The 23,042-nt window shown below is 41.2% G+C and overlaps 2 protein-coding genes across 2 annotated transcripts; one reads left to right on the forward strand and one right to left on the reverse strand.

Annotated features, from left to right (window-relative positions):
* Positions 1 to 1,532: 1,532 nt before the first annotated feature.
* On the forward strand, positions 1,533 to 6,979 carry LOC115739274 (ankyrin repeat protein SKIP35). Its single transcript, XM_030672279.2, has 4 exons — positions 1,533 to 1,651; positions 1,809 to 2,986; positions 3,695 to 4,127; positions 5,751 to 6,979. Exons 2-4 carry the CDS (start codon positions 2,343 to 2,345, stop codon positions 6,555 to 6,557), a joined length of 1,884 nt encoding a protein of 627 aa, XP_030528139.1. The 5' UTR covers positions 1,533 to 1,651; positions 1,809 to 2,342; the 3' UTR covers positions 6,558 to 6,979.
* Positions 6,980 to 8,456: 1,477 nt separating this feature from the next.
* Positions 8,457 to 9,042, reverse strand: LOC115739278 (ARGOS-like protein). Its single transcript, XM_030672285.2, has one exon. The coding sequence runs from the start codon at positions 9,005 to 9,007 to the stop codon at positions 8,606 to 8,608; it is 402 nt and encodes a 133-aa protein (XP_030528145.1). The 5' UTR covers positions 9,008 to 9,042; the 3' UTR covers positions 8,457 to 8,605.
* Positions 9,043 to 23,042: the final 14,000 nt, after the last annotated feature.

The following is a 23,042-nucleotide window of genomic DNA, read 5'->3' on the forward strand; positions in this document are numbered from 1 at the left end:
TTTGAAAATTGTAAGACTCAATTGCACTTTCGTGACCCGTTTTAAGACCGCTAATGTACTTATCCTTGGATAGATTGTACTCGAGGGGAAAATCTGGTTCATCTTTACCATGCTAGTTCAAGTTTCGAGGGTTCCAGCCGCCAAAATATTCTTAACTTTGCACGAGGACTGTCGTGCATAACTTAAGTCTTGGAGATGCAACTTCTACAAGTTTGATCCTTTTTTAAAAAGCCTTTTTAGAGCACTCGTTCACCAACCAAATGAGAAAAATTTTGCATTTTTTCAATTTCATTAACTCTTTCCCTAATACATTTAATGGTATTCGAACAATACATTCCCTTATTAGGCAGGCCCAACAAAAAGTTAAAATCATAATCTTTACAATTCATAAAAATCGACATACTCGGTGAGGGGCTAGTTCGTTGTTGATTAATATCGGACACTCAGTATCATAAAAGCAAAACAAAAAATAAAAAATCTTCCCATATGCTAATATTAAATAAATCGATTTGTTAACGAGAAGTATTCCAGGAGCTAGTGAAAGGCGGCGCTCATTAAGTATATTCGATCAAGGATAATTCAGTTTTCAAAGTACTATTGTCGCATGACTCGGGAATAAAAACCGTAAATTTTTTACAATTGGTTATTTAAAAACTGTCCACAAGACAAGGCACTCATTAACAGAATCAACCGATGCCGAACACTCGAATTAGGCGAGACAAGAAAAAGGAGACCCTTCTTCTGCCATCAGCAAAAATTAAAATCTTTAAAGAGGGAAATTGTGCAAATATCTGAGAATTCGGGGCGCACAAGTGAAAATAAGCAAAAGTTCGGGGGGTGGGGAGGGGTGAGAAGAAAGAGAGAGAGAGAGAGAGAGAGAGGGAGGGAGACAGGACAGGTGCGCGTGTAATGATTGCAACGGAACAGAGCGGAGGTGGGACCCATGCCCACCGTCCCCTTCCTTTGCTTGCGTCACGGCCCCTCCTCTTTATGTGGTGGTGGTGGCGGTGGTGTCGCGCTCGCCTTTTGTTCTCTTGCGGCGACTCTCGTTTTCGTCCGCTCCTCTCCCCTTGTGTTCCTTTCCTCTCCCGTCGAATTACCAAATTTGCCCCTCCTTCTGAAAAATTACTTCACGACTCCAATCAAATGATCTTCCTCCGGAATCGTTACTTTCACGACGCCACCGGCTCGATCGATCATTTCAAAACGCCTGATTAATCTCGACGAGCTACGCTAGCCGTGAGATCGAGTTCGTACTCGTTGGGACGAAAAAGTCTTGAAGTGATCTCGATGATCGACTTATCCCCGAACGGTCTATTCATCGGTTTCGATATGACCTCGATTTTATTTTTCCTCTTTCTTTTTGCGAATATTGATAGTAATATGTGATTACATTCTCTTAATTGAGCATGAAAAAAATCACATGAATTCCACTCTAGAGAGTGACGTCATAAGTGTCGAGAAATAAATAAAATTAAAAAAAAAATTAAAACGATATCTGGAGCTCCTCCTCTGATGCTCTTCCATTTGCCGGTTCACGAAATTCTCAGAGCACCACGAGAAAAAACAACTCCCCCAAAAAAAAAAAAAAAGGTGTGGGTTTTTGCTCTCTCTGTCTTCCCCCAATCCCATGCCTCACTGAAATCGTCAGGTTCGATTCTTCCCCTCCATTTCTCCTCTCCTCCTTCGCATCTCCAATCGATTCTCTCTCCGCATCTGATTTCTCCGAGTATCTTCGTCTCGCGATTGAGAGTTTTGTGCGCTTTCCCTTGCGTTTTCTGAGCGTGCATGCGTGTTGATTGCTGCAGATTTCGCCTTCTCGATCGGCGGTGGGAAAGGTCGCGGATCTCTCGAGTTTTTTTTTTGGTCCTTTCGAAGGTTCCGATGGAGGAAGGCGTGGAGAGCTTGTGGAGCTGATTGGAGGGAGCTTTCCGCGGCCGAGGTTCGATCCCGATGTGGTGATGTCGGCGACGATCGAGGTTTTCCTGGATTTTATGTTCTTTGTGGGTGTCGGAGTGAATTGACGGTTGCTTGGATTGCGTATTATTCCACCACCATCTCGTCTCAGGCTGTATTGGACCGATTCCAGCTTAGACTGTTGATTTTCTTGGTTAAGTAGTCCGGGCAATCTGATTTTGTTTTTGCTGCGATCGTTGTCTTATGAGGAAGTGTGGTAACTGCAGTTTTGGTAGAAGCGAGTGGGTGAGAAGATGATGCGTTTTTGATTTTTTGATGACACGAGGCCGGAGTTAGTTTGGCATGTGTAATTTCTCGACTCGGGAGATATTAGCTTTTGCTTGATCAGGATCGGGTGCTTCTCTTTTTTCTCCGTAGTTCAGAGGATGGAGGAAGAGAAATGCTTTGTGGCCTGGGGCAATGACTTGGAGCCAGGGAATCAGACTGATGGTGAATGTTTTGCAAAATGTGGTGAACCGAAGCTCGAAGAGAGTGGAAAGGGGGATTTTGTTGATGGAAGTGGTGATGCTTGTCTGGAAGATGGCGAGGGGCCTAACACTCTCTACTCGACCGAAGGTTCCTTCGTAAGCAAAGATGCAAGAACATTGTCGGGTTGCCCTTGCAGCTCCAAAAAGCTCAAGTCCAGAGTAGGTGCGACGGATCCGGGACTCTCGAAGAAAGAGAAGTATGGGCCAGACAGGAAATTGAGTAGACAAGACAGGATTGAATTATGCAGGCTGTTTCAGGGGGCAGTGAGCTCGCATAACTGGGAACTTGCGGAGAGTTTGATACTTTTGGCTGATCCCCAGACACTCAATGATGCTTTATGCATTGCTTTAGACTCGATATGGTTCTTGAGCACACATCAAGAGTTACACGGGATCACCGGATTAATAAAGAAAATCATTGCTAATGGCGCTTATGACTTCACAAGAGCAGCTCTTAGGACTTCATTCCTGGCTTCCTGTGTCTCAGCTTGCCAAAGTCGGACATTGAGTCTGGCAGATACAGTAACTATGATGGCCCAAAGGCAAGAACTGTACCTTTATGCTAATAGATTGTCTGATTGGCAATTTCCATGAACTATTCGTGCTGCAACTTAGCTGACATAGTTCTGTAGATCTTAGATCACTGATGGCTATGCATCTCTATGTCTGTTCTTACTATCTCTGTTTCTCTTATGTGAAGTTATTTTGCTGCCTTGCTTATGTAAAGTTGTAATTTGGGTTCTTTTTGTCTACCACTCCTCCCTCTAGAAGCCATGTTCTTTACTGGAATTTGTGGCAAGTAGATGTGTATTCTTTTGGTGCTGGTTGGGTGCAAATCTTATTCTATGATCTGTTACCATTATGCTAAGATGTCCCACAAAGACCTTTTTGGTAGCAGCTTGTATAGATTATTTCCTCATTATTCTATGTCCTAATTTGTACACTGCTTTCGAGTTCTTATAGATATTGCCTGGTTGGGGATTGGTGCCTTGTGAATTAGTGTCAATTTGATCAGCTGCATGTCAAAAAAGCTGAGATAAGGCGTTAGATACAATTTAGCTAGTGTTCCTCTTTCTAAATCCTGGACATAGATGCTGTTTGTTGAGAAGGATTTCTTACGATTAGCGAAAAAAAATTAATGAAAGCATGCAATGAATATGCAGCTGCTTTAACAATAATTGTGGAAAAATCAGTGCATGGAACTTGTACATTTCCCTCTGTATAAGAATCTCATTATTGCTTTCTATCAGGTTGCACGAGCATCTCAAAGAGTGTAATGGTGATGAGGTTCTGAAAGCAGAGGCTGGTGCTAAGGTCCAAAAATTTTCTGAATGGGCATTGAAGTGTATAGGATTGCATTCCCGGTGCCAAGGAAATAGAGATAGGATCAACCACAGCTCCGCTGTTGAAATTCAACTCCAGTTATCTGCATTTAAGACATTCCTGGATCTTGCTGGTAATCATCTTACAGGGAAGGACTTCACGGAGGCTTTTGACGCTGCTTGCTTCCCCCTTACTCTTTTCTCTAGTACCTTTGATCCTGGTTGGGCATCTGGTATTGCCGCAACTGCCATCCAAGGGTTGCTGGGCATGCTTGTAGAGGGGGGCGCTGACAATGTTAACCAGTGTTTTCTTGAAGCTTCACGGTTTGGAAGTACAGAACTTGTGCGCATTCTGTTACAGGTGATCTTTCTAACCTGTTTGTCATCTGAAATTTCTTCACTTTATTTTGCATGTGCTCTTTGTGTAAATATTCTCATAGAAGATCTCGCCTGTCGTGTTCTGTTTCTAATTTACTTTGACACGGTTTCTTGTTGAAGCCTGTCTTCCCAAATGAATGAGAAGCAAATATTTTTCTCAATTGTAATTCTTACGCATCTTTCTTATAGATGAATTTCTTTGGTGAATGTGCTGTATGGAGTATATTAGTTCAGTTTGATTTTCAGTTGTTGCTTGGTGGATGATTTCTAAGAAAACCGAGATACATACTTCTCAAGCTTATCAATGACATTGCAGTGGCATGATTTGTGTGGTTAATATTAACGTGCTCTGGTTCTTGTACTGATCACCTTCACTAAGTACCGCTTGATATGTAATTATTCTGGTGTGCTATGGAATCTGGGAATCCGCTTCTGATGTCTAAAAAAAACTAGAATTTGTTTGGTTTCTTGCATAAAAACCCAATTAGAAGGTTGATGGTGATCTGACTATTCAGGGTACACCATCTTGCCACCATAATTTTTTTGACTAAATGAGAATGTCCCTTTCAATTTGATTTTTTAGGCTCTGATAATTTTCATGGTTTAAAATGCTGGCACAAACATCTGGAGATTACCAGACCATTGTTTCAAAGTAACTCTGACACCTCCAACAGAAATAATACAAAATAGGCCCAAGCTGGCAGAGCCTGCTCAAAGACAGATGAAAGCTCTTCCTTTATCTTTGAGGAGTAAAATGAGTGTTGTTAAAGGCGGGAACCTTTATTTAACTCAAAGGATGCCACCCGAGCCATTCTCATCATTTGAACTTTTGTGGACTCAGATAGTCATAACATGTTGCTTTTGCTTCAACGGCTGAAAAGAGGATTGAAGCTGACAAACCCTATGAGATAAGGCTAACCAGTTGCTGATATCTTTTCTTCAAATGAGCATTTGTTACATTTACTGTATGGATTTGTCAGCTTGTGCAAACGACTATTTATTTTTCTTTCCTTTTGCCAAGTTCTTGAATTTTAGATTCTAGTTTAGGTGGATTAGTTGCTTCCAAACTATAGAAAAGGACAATAAAATAGCTAGCTACATGCCTTAGTGCAAGATTTGAAGCATAGTCTGAATAACCTAAGGGTGTCCTTCAATTAAACATAGAAATTAGGAAGATATCTACCAATGGTAGATCAATGTAAAATGATTGATGCGTAAGGTAGTGGCTTCAGTGGCTTTTGCTGCAAATTGAAGTGAACAGGAAATCAAATAACTGAATATATGAAGTGTGTCTTTGGATTTCTTTTATGATTCGACTGTTCTTCGATGAGGTGCAATGTGGAAGTAGATGGTTGGTTGCTAGCTGTTGCCAATAACTGAAAATATGAAATCTCTTGTTAATGCTTCGTCGGAAGTGCTTCAGAGCTTGACCTTTGTTCATATGTATGTTTACATGTCTGCTTTCTTGACTACTAGCCATGGGGATTTTTGGAGCATTGATATTGAATAGTAGCTTTATTGAATAGTAGCTTTGTCCATTACTATAGCGCATGAGTAGTTTTTTTCTTTTTGAAAAAATTACATATTGTTTGGTTTGTTCTATCAGATTGCTCAGAGGAACAGCTTGGATGTTGATGTCGACTTGGCTTTGGGTTTTGCTTCTCACTATTGCAAGATTGGGACAATGGAGTGTCTAGTTGAAGAGGGGAATGCAATGGCTTTCTTGGGTCCTTTGTTGAGGGCAGCGGAGAGGGGTTGTTTGGAGGTTGTGCAGTGGTTTGTGAGGAGGGGCTGTCGACATATGGAGCTTTGCCTTGCCCTAACTGCTGCAACGGCTAGCAGCCAAGTGGAAGTCGCTGCATATCTTCTCCCTCGTGTTCCTCAACACAACCTCACTGCTCTCAGTGTTGAAATCCTTAAAGCCGCCGGTGAACGAAGTGGTGGTTCTCTGGATGGTGTAGCATTTCTTCTTCGATCGGATTTTCTTGGTGATCCTGTTGCGACATATGCGGTCGCTGACAGCATTGCTAGGTCAGAAGATGAGTCGATTGATCCTGTACTGCGGGCTTTTCTTCAAGAGCACTGGTCGGAGGCAGCTTTTTTTGATGGGCTGAGGCAAGGCCAAGTGCATTACGTGAATTTCACAAGGATACTGAAGCGGGGCGAGTCTCCATTATGCTTGACTGATATTCCTGGACCTCTGAGGGCGGCGATCGCATATCTGCCATTGTACAGGGAGTGCACTGGGGTAGGTGGCTGCTTGCTGTCCCAAAGGCTCAGGGGACAGCTTGTTGAGGCCGTGAGAAGGCTTGAGAATGCAGCCTTAGAGCCTGTGCGCCCTTGCAGAGAGCTCTTGTCTATTTTGGAGCATCACCTTCCTCGATTTTTGCTCAGCGCTCCGAATGTTGCCTAGCAAGAGTTTTCCTTGCGGCACCCTTTTTTCCCATGCTTTCACTTCTCTCTATCCCTCTATATTTCCTACGAATTGCTTATAATAATCGCATGAAAGCGGGTTGAAGGTGAGAAAGATCTTCGAAGGTGGATGAGATTTTCATTGACTTGGGTCGCCTTGCTGGCTAAAGCTCTAGCGCCTCTTGGCTTATCAGCCGCCTAATCCTCATGCCACCTTTTGAGGAGTATTGGTATTGATCTAAATATGTAAGACGACAGAGCAACCTTGGATGTCCATATTTTTGTTGGCGAGCTCCATAGTTGTATTCTAATATTCGTGGCTGGCTTCTTACTTCTCAAGATCCCCTTTTTTGTGTCATGTGGCTTTTCTTGGGCGAAAAGAAGGGAAGCTATCGATCTTACGTGTCTTAAAGATGCTTCAATGGTTGTGGAAAGCGACTTGCATTGGTCGTGTAGTTAATGCTTCCTCGCAATCTTTTACATCGAGTGTTTGATCGGCTCGAACGAGTCCAGCTTGAAAAAGGACTAATATTTGGTAAGCCAAACATCATTGCTTCCATTTGGAATGGAAACGAAAGGACATAACCAGAAGCTTTTGTTCGTATGGGTTCTTAATGTCTAAGAAAAGGTGATTTTTACGGTAGCTTTGTCGAAACACCCAACTCAAGATACTCTTCCGGGGAGGGAAGGGGGGACCGGGCTGCCGCGACACGGTTGCTATGCTTTTGTTCGCTTTAGCCCAGTGTGCTCTGATGATGGGGCGCATCTTACTACCAACCTCGGGCTACAAATTTGTTGGGGAGGTATGGCCCTGACTGCCGTGACTTGGCGAGGGGAGTGGCGTCCCTTGCCGAGATCATGGCACTTGTGACCGCCCTTTCCTGAGCACGGCGAGAGTCCCTACGGGGGTCTGGTGACCGTTGCCTATGGTCTTGCGACGGCCCAATGCCCTCTCTCTGTTTTTTTCTCTCCCTAGAGTTCTTTTTCTTTTTTGCCCCAGAATCTTTCATTTCGCGTCAATCCAGTTGGCGTCAGATCATCATCCCACATCTAATTTCAAGGATCACCGATATGAATCAAAAGGCCACAGTTTAGGTTCTCGATTGGCTAAAATAAGTTCAAGTTGATTGAACATTCGAAAAAGTTTATAAGGAACCATCGGAATAGTAGATACGGCCCTATATGCTTGTTATTTACCATTTTCTGATTACTCCTATTAGTCCAATCTGTAGATTGCACAACCTAAAAAGAACAAAGCGTGCGTCCGAAACCTTGGCAATGTTAGGACTCCGATTGGTCATTTACAAGTCCAGGGAGCTCTCCCGTTCTTCCTTTTCCCGGGTTCGATTAGCTTTCGAGGACAATTGATTAACGCCGTTGTTTGTGATGGATGTACCAACCTTCCAGGCATTTGTCACTTCTCTCGGCGCCGGTGGCACAAAACTAGTAATCTATCACATCATTGTTTATCGCAACCGGACGATAAGATCGTCAAACGAATGATGCAAATCCTAGTCACTTTATAAATTCCACCATATCATGCTCGGTCGCATCAAGTCAATTCCACAATTCCCAGTAGACGAAGTCATAATTAAGTTCCGTTTATTTGAAGAAAAATTATTTTCAAAAAATTTATCTTCCGACTCCGAAAAAATATTTTCTTATTTACGAAGTTTTCAGCGGAAAAACACACCCTTGATTTAAGTTTTAGCCAAATCTTTAATTTTTTTTGGCGTGACTGCCCCTTTGCCTGAACAGCAGTCCTGGCCAAGTTAAACGATTTCATTTCAAGTTCCTGACAGAGCAAGCGTGACCAGATATGCAAAGGATAACAATGGCATGCACAGGTCGCGGCATGCGCAATTTAACCGATGTTACGTGGACGCGCGTTGTATGAGAATTCTATGTTAACAAGCATCTCGATTGAGGTATGGAAGTGCCAAGGAACGAACAGTTGGAAAATTCTCTTTCTTCTTCTCCTCTTTGAACACCGGAAGATCGGGTTTACAAGAATGGTATGATCGACTCGCGAAATGGAACACATACTCTTTACGTGTATGTATACGTCAAGTCCCTCACATTGGAAGGCATGAAGGCCAGCATCATGAGCACGGCCAGAATGCCGATTGGAAGCAACAGCAACATGAACGGGGGAGGCGGCAACGGCGGGAGTATCAATGGTAGTATCAGCAAAGACACCGTCAGGCATATCAACACATAAAACGACTGTAAGCTGAAATATCCCGAAGCCGGGAGCAGTCTCCTCGCGCTTCTCTGCCTACTGTACTCCATCTTCTTTCCCTCAGCCAACCATCCTGGTTCCGACCCCATTTTCCTGCTGTCCTCTGTGTTCTTGTCCGTAGTTCTTCTCACTCTCCTATCCATCAGGAAGCCCAGACTTATGATTCCTGGTCTCTGTCTTGGATCTGGTCGATCAAGTCCGGAATTCATCTACAATTATGAATGCCCCAGTAGCTCAAAATTCCCTGCGCCGCAGATGGGGCCAATGCTGATCTGACTGGTCACCAAATGAACCGGAGAAGAACAAATGACCAGGTGCTTAACGTTGGATCAGTTCCCTTATCTCAGTATCCTCGCTGAGGATGTTTAAGCAGTAGGGCTCGGCCGATATGTGCGAATTACAACTCTGAAATGCCAAAAGAACAAACAAGCCGTCTTCAGAAACTCAGGCGCATCTCATGAATTTTCCAAAATCCATCGTCTTGTACATCCACTTGCCAGCTAAAGTTCAGAACGAAAGCCACGAAACGTCATCCCCAGAGATCCAGCTGCAATAAGATGGCGAAGCAACAAGGTCAGTGCAGAGAAAACACCTCCCCTTTCAATCACATTTCATCCTAGTCAATTCAACAATGTCTCCTCCACCCACAATCATTACATCCTAAAACACAATATCCCCAACTAAAAAGGCAACGAGAACTCAAAGGATCCGAGCATCTCTCTCTCTCTCTCTATAGAAAGTTCTTTTTTCCTTCCAAAGATCTAAATTTTACACAAGGCTATGAAAAGATGAGTTCCAATGGACAATCAGAACAAGCCCACATATACTAAAACGCCTCCAATCGACCACAAATTACCAACACGATCAACCAAACAGATGGGGGACAAAGCTTAAGACGGGTACCTGTGATACTGAACGAGATGGCAGCGATTATTATGTGCAGATCTCAAACCCGGACAAGAACAAGGAGAAGAAGGCAGAGACAGATTTCGGCCGTGGACACTCACTCTTTCGCATCCTCAGCCCTCCAGAGCTCTCCTGCTCTTTCGAAATGCTTCAACTTTCGTCTCCTTTTGTATTGAACTCCACAGAATCCAAAAGACCCAGAAATGGGAAAGAAGCAAAGTGCAGAGGAACGAGTGCGCTCGTTTGAAATCAGCCAAGAGAGAGAGAGAGAGAGAGGTGAAAAGATATGCAGGTGAATGATTCTCTGCTTTTCCGAGGGAGAAGAATGGATGAACGAATGAACGAATGGGGATTTGGTGCAGCGTATTTGATCTCTTGATGAATCGAAATTATGGTGAATTGAATCATAGAAAAGTAGGAAAGAAGAAGAAGATGGGTTTGGTTCAGTGAATATGGCAAGGTGGTCAAGTGGGGGGTGGATTTGCCTGTTGATACGAAAGTTGCTTGTTTTGGAATACAATTCATTCACATCTTCCTCTGCCTCCCCAACCCAAGGTTCTCCTCCCCTGGACTCTCTCTCTCTCCTTGTCTTGTCCCCACCTCTTTTTCTCTCTCTAGAATCGTGTACGGATTTTTTTTTTAAAAATTATTTAAGATTATATCCCCTCAATTCTTAATTTTTTTTTTATTTATAAAGATATCTAGATTAGAAATCTTAAAATTTGTCGCGAAAGTGAATATCTAAAATTTACAAAAAAAAAAAAAGTGCAATCAATTCGCAGCTGTGACGTTCCTCATCTCCCGCCAAGCCATCACGTCTAATCGGCGTGCACCTCTTGGTCTTATTTGCGGCTGTGACCTTAAATTAAAGTCATTAGTCTTCGGTGATCTAGATCGAAGGTTGCCTAAGACGGATCGGCCTTCGAGGTTCGATAAGCTCGCGGGTGCTTGCCGTCACATCTCGGTTCATTTGAGAGAAGGACAGACATCATCCGAGATTACAATCGATTGGATATGCGTGTAGATTTTCATTTTTCCCTAAAGTGGAGTAAAATTTTGGGGAACGTGGCTTAATTTGGACCGTTTTGTTTGGTTGTTGATGGGTCGAGCATCTAGAGAAGCAATAATTAAGGATGCAAGCAAATCTCCTAAATTCAGAGGACCTGTAATCTTGACACCAACTTGATTAGCTTGGTTGGGTGGCCCACGCCTGCAGTTTATAATGCCTTGCTTATATGTACTTACCATGCAGTTTAACGCTACTACTTTGCTAGAACTTGTAATCACATTTAAAAGGAAAAAACAAATCAAATTGATTACTTAACGAGTAAAAGCACGTTTATCTTTCCCGCTTAAAAATTAGGTTCGAATGATCGTAGTCTACATCTTCTTGAAGCAGCCACTAGTAGCATAGCCTCGTCTACGCAATCTCGAACGCTACTCTAGAGGCATACGTCTTTGTACTCTCATGGTGGGTCAAATGCCGGAAATAAAAAGGAAGATAAACACGGTTTTGTACTTCATGGATGAGAATACTCACCGCCGTAAAGTTTTTCATCCATGCAAATTGATAAAGTCGCTCAAAATAAGTCGATTCGAAACGCGAATTTTAACTTCTCTGGGTTTCGCCGTTCTCATGAATTTATTGGCAATTGGAACAACTTTGATTGTTTTTAACTTTTAACTAAAAGAATTTTGAAAAGAAGATCGGACGGAGAACGTTAGAATGGAGGGTCAAATCAAGAGAAGTGCGGTGGCCAAACAGAAGCAGGAAGAGGTGGAGGCGGATTCATGAAACGAATGATATACTGAAAATGACAAGCACCCCATCTTCGGTGGGAGAAGAACATGGCAATATTGGGAAAAGAGGAGGGAAAATTCTCGACAGAATTATCAAAAAAGTTATAAATTTATTATAATTATGTCAATTCAATTTTAAATTTATTTTTTTTTATCAATTGAGTTATAAACATTTTTATAATTATGTCAATTCGATCAATTTGGTCAGTCGATGTTGTCGTCCGTGAGTGCCGACATGATAAATTTCTAATAATTGCCGCCAATGCAAGAGGAGAGCTGTAATGAGAATGCCGCGCCGTGCGTTGAATTGAACCCCGTCAGGCGCTTTCGGCATGTGAGAAATACATGGTAAAGTCAAGCATGTTTATCTTTGAGCGTGTAATCCACTATTTTGTTTTGATGTTTCTTCTTGTTATTTAGAGTTTGTTTTGTTTTGAAGTTATCTGGGATGTATATCGATTTGCAGATGAACTACGATATTTCTCTCTTATATATCGAGGAAGTGAATGAAATGAGATGTTATTTCTGACAAAAAAGAAAAAAAAATTAGGATTAGATAGTTCTTGGACCAAAAGGCGCGAAAGGAGCACGTGACGAGCACATGCTCGTCCGCCAGCCACTATTTTCACCTGTAATAAACTTAGGGGTGACTGGGTCAAAGTGATCAACCCCATAAGTGGATGGTTGGGTAAAAAAGATGAAATTTCGGGGGCGTTTTAGAATAAAGCCAAATTTAAGGGGGATTTTGAAAACGGACACTGCGCCACGGTTCTTACTTGGATGTCTCATGGATTTGATCTCTTGAAGTTTTTTGTTTTCATTTTTGGCGTTCTTGACCTATTGCCGTTGACTCAAGGAGCAAGAATGTAGTGCGACTGACATTTATTTTCTCCTAAAGATTGATTTTACATCTCACGGGGATGATCGTAACGATTGCCAAAAGGAAAATTTACGGTACTCGAAAAGTACTTATTTTCTTGCGAGACATGGGCGATTATATTTCAAAAATCAAACTATTCTGTACACATCTTAAGCACCCTAAACATGTTCCTCGATAGATAATCAAACAAGATATATTAAAAGGTTGGGTTTGAAGTTTGAAGTTACGACTCTTTGATAATATATAAGCATTGTGATTGATTTTGCCGAGGCACGACGACCGGTGAAAGAAGAAGACAAAGTAAGAAAAAAAAAAGGATTGTAATCACTATTCAATGAGAACCAAACACTTGAAAAAGCTTTCGGTAACGTATCACCTAACAAAGAAAGCAAACCGTTTTCCTAGATTTCCTTTTTCATGAGTTTCCCCCAAACAATATGGAAACTCATATTAGTATCTTGTTCATTTAATAATATCGACCATCATATTGTATGTGGTATCACCAAACATTTCACTAAGCTATGGATATTGAAGTTTCATAGTTCGAAACTGAGGGAATTACAGATGGATGTACAAGTACCATTGAGATAGGACCAGTTGGCTAATAAAGCACCAACTTGACGCGAAACAATAAGCATCGTTCATGCACGAGATACTTTTCTTCCGCTATTGAATGCGTGATATACTTTGTTTGTGTTCCTTTGCGAAATGTTGGTTCACGATTCCTTTATCGTCGTGGGGTTTTTTTTTAATACTGGACAAACATAGTGGGCACTCATATAACATGTTGGATAGTATATTATTCATTAACAATATCAAGTGTCACGCTAGAAGTGATATTACCCAACATTTCAGTGGATTAATCATGGGTACTGAATTTTCGTGTTTGAAACTCAGATAGTCACAGATGGATATTGGACATTAAATATCAGACCGACACAAAGTCGACATACATCATCGTGCATCGAGTACTTTTCTTTAGCCATTGAATGCACGAGATACTTGGCTTGTAATCACTTAAAATTCTGGGAATTTGTAAGATTTCGGATCGGATCGGGTCGCGTTCAGATCGGATCGGGTATTTTGTCCAGTTTGATTGTCTCGCTGATCGATCACTTCATCTGTACGCCAAGGGAGGGGTTGACACTTGAGCACGAGGGAGAATCCGATGGCGATATGATGGAGACGCGAAGGGAGGAATGGGTTATGAAGACTGACGTGTATTCTCTGTCGAGGATGGGGCTGAGTGGAAGTTCCAAAAATCCTGACGAAGACTCAGATTCTGCATCTGTGGGTGAAAGCGAAGCTGATGGCAACTCCTCCATTGATGATTTCCGGTCAGAGCCTGGCAATGCTGGATGTTTTGAGGCCACAAGAAATAGGAGACAAACGAGGGACGGAAGGGTTGGACACTCTGGCAATTAATGTTCAATGGAGGCAAAAGCGACGAGTACGGAGAAAAGCAACCCCGAAACACGAAAACCTGACCTGACCCTGACCACTTTGCATTGTCTTCTAGAGTGTTCCGGTTCGTGTCGGGCCGGGCCATGCACATTCCTCCATTTTTTCGGCTCGGGTATTATAGAAACACGACCCGACTCATTGACTCGCTTGATAACAAGCAGGCCCTGTTGCCTCACATTCTTTAATTGGATGCTTTATTGATGTCTTGGATGATTCGATTTCTTAACGTTTTTGCTTATATTTTTGGCAAATCTTGACCCGACCCGTTCAGTGAATTCGAATCGACAAGGCAAATCGACCCTATTGGAATTGCTTCTACTAGACTCAAGCAAGAATCTGGTGCGACTAATATTTATTCCTCATAAACAATGCTGCAAATTTCGGGACCAACTTGCTCCCTAACCAGCTGTAGCCTGTAGACAATGGCACATGACTACAAAGTGGACCCTTGAACGGATTGAAAATTATACGAGACGGTAGAAGTGAAAAATGGGGGCCATTTCATTCTTGCATACCACATCCTTCTAATCTAATTACGAAAATTACCAAAAATATCCCAAACTTATTACAATTGTGCCAATTCAGTTCTAAACTTTTTTTTTATCAATTCAGTCATAAATCTTTTGCATTTTGTGCCAATTCAGCCCATCTGACGGGCTGATGCTGACGTGGAACTATTGGTGTTGACATAGACTTTTTTTAATAATTTTTTTCTGAATTTTTTTTGTTTTTTTTTTCTTTTCTTTAGATTTTTTTTTCCCACCAACCCTTGGGGCCGGCGAGGCCGAGGGCCATGAAGAGCTCGCCAGATGTTATTCACATAACATGTTAGATAGTATCTTATTCGTCAATTATCTCAAGTGTCATGCTACTTCCCACAAAATAAGTGTCATGCTAGATATGATGTCACCAAATATTTATTAAACTAGTCACAGATACTAAAGTTTCGTAGTTCGAAACTCAAGTAGTTATAGATGGATGTACAAGAAACATTGAAATAGGACTGATTAGTTGATAAAACATCAACGTGTGCACTCATATAACATGTTAGAAAATATCTTATTCATCAATAATCTCAAGTGCCATGCTGCATGTGGTATCACCAAACATTTTACTGGACAAATCATGGATACTAAAGTTTCGTAGTTCGAAACTCAGGTAGCTACAAATGGATGTACAAGTACTTTTGAGATAGTACGGATTGGTTGATAAAACATCAACCTGACATAAAACAGTGAACGTCGTCCATGCAAGATATACTTTTCTTCTGCCATTGAACGCTTGAGATACTTTTCTTCGGCCATTAAATGCAAGTGATATCTTGCTTATGTTCTTTCGCAAAATGATCGGTTCACTATTCTTTTACCTCATTGGGTTTTTGAATGCATTGAGTCTTTTGACAAACACGGTTGATACTCATATAACATATTAGATAGCATCCTATTCATCAATAATATACAGTTAATTGACACCTAAATTCTGACTAATCTTTTTAGTCATTTATTTTGCATAAAAAAATTAGGAAATAATTTTAATTCCTACCAAAAAATAATCAGATTTATTTTTAGCATCATATTGCATGACATTGCATTTACATTTAATGGGATCGGTGGGAGAAGATGGATTGAAATCGACAAGCGGTGGACCAAAGCTCAGAGCAAAATTCGGCTAGCTAGAGGGCAATTCCGAAAAATTCATCAAGGTCTTGAGATCTAATTTGAGCTTAAATCAGCCAATTTAATATTTACTTTGAGAAAAAAGCCTTTAAATTAAAAATGCCCATTAATTAAGAAAAAAAAGGCTTTATGGACATAATATTTTATCTCCGGATCAAATTGCGATTATTCAAAGTTGAGGGATAATTTTGCAAATAATAAAAATAACACGAAATCCTAACTCAATATTATATATAGGTGCTTTAGGGTTCACATCAAGAGGGAGGCCGAACACATTGACAATTTCCTGGCAAAATTGAGGAGCTTCACAGAAGGACTCGGCAGAGAAAAAAAAGGAAGGCCAAAGCTCTCTTCTCCACGGCTTGAAGCCTGCTACTCGTACGAAGAGGAGCGATGGGAAATCAGGAGCAATTCAAGGAGCTTTTCATCATCCCTGTCATCCGACACATCCACAACTAAGAAAGAAATTTTTTTTATTTTATTGATTTCACTAACAGAGTGCCTTTTTTTCTTATATGGATTATGCTTCTTCATATATGGTGACGGTCCAGTTCACATATCAGCTCCAGCTTCGCCTTGGTCCTGTCGACGTATCCCCGAGCCGCGACGACGAGACAATCGTCCACCTATCCAATTGAAGCGATCTTCGGCATTTGTTATCGCTGCTTCCGAGTCCCTCCAACGATGACGTTTTGAATTTTCCACAAACATGGCGATCAGTTTTCGTGCTCCAAGCCCTACATTGATACTTTAATTTTCAGTTCAAGTCTCTCGAGCTTGTTCAGTGCATAAATGAATTTTCCCTTGTGTAGGTTGTATGCCTCCGCAGACAACCGCCAAGCCCTCATCGATATGAGTTGCCTGTCTAAGTCTTCTTTGCTCGGGTTTCGTCAAGCCTGACGATCCGGTGTTACCTGTTGACTACCAACCGCAAACTCACTCTATGGCCCAGGTTCAGTTTGAGGTCTCAAGCGCCCAACTCCTCATCATCATCGTCGATTGTGTTGGCCTTGGGTCAAAGTGGAGAGATTTTGTGTCGTGCTGGCGGAGAGTATTCAATCAAATTAAAATACCCAGAAAAATTCCTCAATCTCCCTCGGTGAGCCGTCACGGTCGGGGTTCGCAAGTCCCCCGAACTCCTTTTGCCTTGCGGATCATGAAATCCACAGCTGTCCGTCCGTGATTCTCCGAGAATCCATTCAAATTCGGAAAGCTATCTGTGAGATTAGGTAACACTTTCAATCTTAGAATACTTGTTGCCGAATATTTGCATATCGCTAACGATTTTTTGCAGATAATATTGCCTATTTTTGAAAGCTTGTAAATCCTTGTGGATAAGATAATATTGTATTAGCGATAATGCAATATTATCCTATAGTTTAAATTAGGCGCTTATCCGTAGGTAAGGGATTTTATTTTTGCATCTTATCTTATCTTTTTTATTTTATGTGCATCTCATGTTTATCTTATTTTGGTTGTTAAAAATTTGCACATTAGTAAACAATATTGCCCGCAACACATGCTCCCCAAATGTGCCTTATCCCTCGGAAAACATACATTAAAGTCAACATATGACTTTGATCTCGAAGTACGATTGTGCCCGTACGTGTGAATTATATATATATAAGACAGACGGTAATTCTATAATATGTTTACTTGCTAGCCCTAATTCTATAATATATTCACTTGCTAGCCCTAATCTCGGGAAATGTTGTGAATAAAACCGGAATTTCGGATTTAAAGGTGTTTTATGGGCAATATTGTTTACTTTTGTTCAAATTTCATTGTTTTCATGGTTTAAATAAATTCCTAAAAAATTCAAAAAAGATGTCACGTTTTCTTAAGTTAAATCACATTTCTCTTCACTTTTTGCATGAAAATAACATAAAATAAAAATTAGGACTTTGAGAAATCAATTTCTCAAATTAAATTGGATGTTATTTCATTTTAGGGTAGTCTCTCAACTTAATTTTTCATTAATTCGAAAATCACAAAAAATACAAAAAATATCATTCACCTTGCATAGCAGTATAATTTAGTTTGCATTATCATATTTATATTTTCCATGTCATGCTTATTTGCCACGTCATTAAGCCATGTCATGCATTTTCGCCATGTCATTTCATCTCACATGTTATATAATTAGATTGCATTAGCATTGCATTTAATAAAAGAAAATCCAAATTTTTTTTTAATTCAAATTATCAAATTAAGGATTTTTTTTTTTATGAAAATCGGGTACCAAAGGGAATTAATTGAAAAGTTAATGTAATCAAGTCCCCGAATCCATTTAATCTCTAGTTCGTATGAAATAAAGTATTTTCTCCTGAATACTTTATTTAGGTTTCTAATCTACCTACCATAAAAGATTAGTGGCGACTCCAAATTAATAAATTTTGCATGTAATTGAACTTAAGTTGCGATCCGGTAGTACTTGGGAGAGTCCGAATTAGGTTAACTAATCTAATTAACCTAATAATGGAATTTCTTAATTTTAGGTCGCGACGACGGTGTCATTCTAGATGTGATATCACCAAACACTTCACTATACTAATCATGAATACTGAATAGTCATAGTTCGAAATTTAGATACTCAAATATTGATGTGCAAGTAGAACTAAGATACGATTGATTGGATGTTAAAACGTCAACTTGACACAAAGCAATAACCAACATCGTGCATCAGGTACTTTTCTTTTCCTTTGAGTACATGAGATACCTTACTTGTGTTCATTCGTGAAATGGTTGATTCCTGATTCTTTTGCATTATTAGCCTTTTTAAAAGATATTGCATTCTAGCAAACAATTAAGGAACTGTTCTTGACATGTATATAAACATTGCCCAATAATCCTCCTAAGCATTTTGTTGTCCTCAAGAAAGCAAAGGTAAAACTCAAGCTAAGCAAAAGATATGGCAATTTAGCTCCAATTCAGATATGTTGAACAAATCGAACATCCAAGGATTCACATACTTAGCCTCTCGCTTCAGGTCTTTCTCATTCTAGTTGCACCCATTAGAAAGAAAACAATGTAGAAGGAGAACTGTAATGAGAATGTCGTGTTGTGGACTGAACGGAACCCAGCTAGGCGCTTACTATGCATGAGAAATACGAGGTAAAGTCAAATGATTTTTTTTTTTTTAAATTTTGTTTGAAACCTTTTAGGTTACGATGACAATGGAACAAAATACCCCTGGGAAGACGATCCCATTTTCGTCGGCCGGCCATTATTTTCACCTGTAATACTTAGGAGCTATCGGTTCAAAATGATCAACTTCAATGAGATGATCGGATCAAAATGATCTAAGTTCAGAGGGTATTCTAACATAAAGCCAAATTTAAAGGTGATTTTGAAAACGGACGCCACTCCAAGAATCCCTAAAGAGGACGTGCAGCACCCCTTGGATCATAACGAGTAGGCCCTGTTGCCTCATATTCTTTACTTGTATGTTCGATCCATGTCTTGGATGATTTGATTCTTTTCATGTCTTTACTTTTGTATTTGGCAATCTTGTCCAACCCATTGAGTGAACTCGAATTCACAAGGCAAGAGAATTGATTGGAATTGCTTCTACTAGACTCAAGCACAGGAATCCAAGCACAAAGTGGACCCATGAATGAGTTGAAAATTATACGGGACAACAGAAGGGATATTATGTGGGGATGTCCTACTTATCCTATACCGGCACACCCATGTAACTTGCTAGATAGTATCTTATTCATCAGCAACCTCAAGTCTCATGCGAGATGTGGTATCACCAAACATTTCACTAAACTAGTGATGGATATTGGATTTTCATAGTTTGAAACTCATATGGTCACTTTTGAATGTGCAAGCAGAATTTAGATAGAACCACTCGAATGATAAGATATCAACCGACATAAAGCGATAAGCTTTATCCGTGAATGAGAGACTTTTCTTCTGCCATTGAATGCACGAGATACGTTGCTTGTGTACATCCATGGAATGATCGATTCACCATACTTTTGCTTTCTTTGGCTTTGAATAGATTTTGCCTTATCACTGTGAAGCAAGGAACCATCTTAACATGTATATAAGCATCCCCCACAACTCCTCCTATGCATTTTGTTGTCCCCGAAATTACATTAGAGAGCATCGATAAAATTCACATTGAGCAAAAACATGAAATTTAGCTTTATTTCAGACCTGTGGAACAACTGGAACATCCGAGGCTCCATCATATTGAGCCTATTGCTTCAGGTCTTTCTCATTCTATTTGCCCCCTTTAAAAAGAAAACAACCAACAAACACATTGTTTTCCTCTTGTGGTTGGCCTATGTGATGGCTGATTGGGTAGCTGCATTTGGGATTGGCCTCATTTCTCACAGCCAAGGCAATTTGTCCGCTCGTGCAGTCGAAGTAGAAGGAGCACTTCAGGCATTTTGGGCCTCATTTCTCTTGTTACATCTTGGCGGTCCGGACACCATCACCGCCTTCTCTCTGGAGGACAATTCGCTTTGGCGACGCCACCTGCTCACTCTCATCTTTCAAGCTGCTGCCGCCATCTATGTCTTTGTGCAGATATTTCTCAGTGACAAGTCATCAGTGATCCCAACAATGTTGGTGTTTCTTGCCGCGGTTATAAAAAATGCAGAGAGGACACTAGCACTTAATCGCTCAAGCCTCCACAGGCTTAGGGAGTCGATGCTCACAATACGCGTGCCTTCTAGTGATGAAGATTTGGAGTTGACTGTTTCATCATTGGAGGAGGAAGGTAAGTGCTTTGTTGGACAACTCGATGTTCTAGAGTAGGGATATTCTGATGAAGAAGAAGCAAATCTTTTTGAGCCTATTGTGGTGAATCATGCTTATTCCTTCTTTCGAATCTTTACGGCCATCCTCGGAGATGTCATGTTCACATATCAACAACGGGAAACGAGCCGTGAGTATTTCCGCAAAGTTTCCGCGGTGGATGCGTTGAGGGTGATATCTGTCGAACTCCATTTCATTTATGAGATGCTCCACACAAAAGCATTGGTAATATATTCCAAGGGGAGCTACATTTTCTGCTTCCTAGTGTTCACTGCCATTGTGATAGCTTTAGTCATGTTCAATCGGATGAAGAAACATCAGCTCCTTGAACTCGATGTAAAAATTACTTATATCCTTCTTTTTGGAGGTATTACTCTTGATGTTATAGCTTCGTTTATGCTCGTTTTCTCCGATTGGAATCTTGCCGCAAATGAGCTAAATTCATTTTTCCGAGCGTTACTATACTTTGTGTACCGGGTGAGGACGCCCCGATACGCCACGTACAAACCAGAGCCTAACGCCAATGTTACTTATGATGCCTTAGATACATCATTTATAGGGAAAAGTACATTAGAAGTGTCATAACTTGTGTACGACGTTCACTTGAGTGCCATAACTTTCAAAACATTCACTTAAGTGCCATAACTTTCAAAAATCGTTCACTTGAGTGCTATGTCGGAGCAAAATCGTTCACTTGAGTGCCACCGTAACTTTTCCGGCGTGCCACGTCAGCTTTCTAGAGTACCACGTTATCTTTCCGGCATCTACAGTAACTTTTCTCGGCGTGCTACAGTAACTTTTCCGGCTGCCACGTCAGCTTTTCCGGTTGCCACGTCAACATGACACTCAAGTGAACGATTTTTAAAAGTTATGACGCTTAAGTGAATATTTTGAAAGTTATGGCACTCAAGTGAACGCCGTACAAAAGTTATGACACTTTTAATGTACTTTTCCTTCATTTATATGTCGAAGGTGGTCAGAATCCATCTCTGCTTGCAACCTTTTTTCCATGGTCTTTGTGGAGAGTCCGCCAAAGATGTGTAAGTGCGGTCGGAGCTGGGCCGCCATCGCTTTTACTACTATCTGCAGTTTTTCGTCCCGTATGGCGGAGAAGATCATCTCTTGTTTCCATCAAGCCGGTGAGACAATTGGCGAACGCTGTGGTCTGAGTACGTGGACAATGACTGTGGCGAATACGAAGTACGTGTCCAAGAATCCCGTCACTAAGAAGCTATGGTTCTTTATCTATGAGGAGGTGAGAAAAAAATCCGAGCATGCTGAAAGTCTGCAAGAGGTGAGGGACATAGTCGAGGCTAGAGGTGCTCTGTCTCTCAAGAGTAGCCTTGGGGAGATCGATTGTGGCGAAATTCTAAGGCATGTCACCGAGGATAGTTTCGACACCAGCGTTATACTGTGGCATGTTGCTACTGAAGTGTGGTACAACATGGAGAAACCATTTACCGCCCGAAACGACGAAAGGGAATTCAGCAAGATGCTCTCCGACTACATGCTGTATCTTTTTCTCAATCGGTCCAACGTGGTGTCTGCCGTGGTGGGTGTCGCTCCACTCAGGTCGAAGCTGGTGGTTGTCGATTTAGAGCGTCTCAAGATGAATCACGGGACCAAAGATGTGGAGGAGCTATGCAAGAGAATGTTCACGGCTGATTTGTTCATGGAATTACCGCTTGGCCGAGGGATCAATCTGGCAAAAGAGATGGAAAGGCTCGGGGAAAGGAAGTGGAAGGTGATGAGCGGAGTGTGGGTTGAGATGCTGTGTTATGCGGCGGTTCATACTAAGGGAGAGGCACATGTGCAGGTGCTGAGCAAAGGTGGAGAGCTTCTCGCCTTCGTTTGGCTGTTGATGGTTCATTTCGGGTGTTTCTACACACCTGAACGGGGCATCGCTGAATCCCCTTTGTAAATCGGTAATCTTGTAAATTTCGCGAGCCTTCGCTTGCGAACTTACGATTCGGCACGGCAATATCGATCCAATCAGTGTATATTTCTTTCACGTTTACGTATGAAAAGATGTAAACTTATGATGTGTTTGGTTGTGGAAGTTATATTTCGATTGCTGACGTGGACTTTTTAAAGTAATATTATTATAATTTTTTCCTTCTTTTATACAGTTTTTTTTTCTGCATTTAGGGTTGGCGATGGCCATTATAGCCTTGTGGCGTCCTTGCCTTGCCAGATCTGCTGAGAGCATTGTGCCAAATCTGGGCGAGGGGCTGCGCGCCCTCTCCCTGGCCGGCGAGGACGTCGTGGCACTCGGCCAAAACCGTTGAGGGTGTCCCGATCCTCGCCACCCTAAATCCAGAAAAAAAGAAGAACTAAAAAAGAGAAAAAAAAAGAAAAATAGATTATAAGAAATTCAAAAAATTATTAAAATACTATTAATAAAGGTTCACGTCAACGCCGACAATACCACATTAGCATCGGCCAGGCAATATTGGTCGGAAGGACTTGATTGGCACAAATGCAAAAGCTTTATAACTAAATTGACAAAAAAAAATGTTTATGACTAAACAGGCACAACTGCAATTAGTTTAAGTTTTTTTTGGTATTTTTCCATCCAAGAATGAAAACCACGAGCTTTGAACGAGCCTTGCCTTCCGATTCTTCTCTCCATCTTTGAGAAAGCTCTGCACCTCTGACGTCACCCTTTGTTCAAGAATCAAAGATTGCTTTGCATGAAATTATCTCCAGGATTTCCAGTCGAATCTAATCAGTTCTCTCTAAACG

Source organism: Rhodamnia argentea, chromosome 10 (assembly GCF_020921035.1).
Source record: "Rhodamnia argentea isolate NSW1041297 chromosome 10, ASM2092103v1, whole genome shotgun sequence".
In the NCBI taxonomy this organism is placed as follows: Eukaryota; Viridiplantae; Streptophyta; class Magnoliopsida; order Myrtales; family Myrtaceae; genus Rhodamnia; species Rhodamnia argentea.

What these genes read in the sequence shown, in the direction of transcription:
- LOC115739274 (XM_030672279.2), top strand. Translation starts at nt 2,343, where the DNA reads ATGGAGGAAGAGAAATGCTTTGTGGCCTGGGGCAATGACTTGGAGCCA. An exon ending in GTAACTATGATGGCCCAAAG is followed by an intron (nt 2,987 to 3,694) that starts GCAAGAACTGTA and finishes GCTTTCTATCAG; the next exon opens with GTTGCACGAGCATCTCAAAG. An exon ending in TTGTGCGCATTCTGTTACAG is followed by an intron (nt 4,128 to 5,750) that starts GTGATCTTTCTA and finishes TTGTTCTATCAG; the next exon opens with ATTGCTCAGAGGAACAGCTT.
- LOC115739278 (XM_030672285.2), bottom strand. Translation starts at nt 9,007, where the DNA reads ATGAATTCCGGACTTGATCGACCAGATCCAAGACAGAGACCAGGAATC.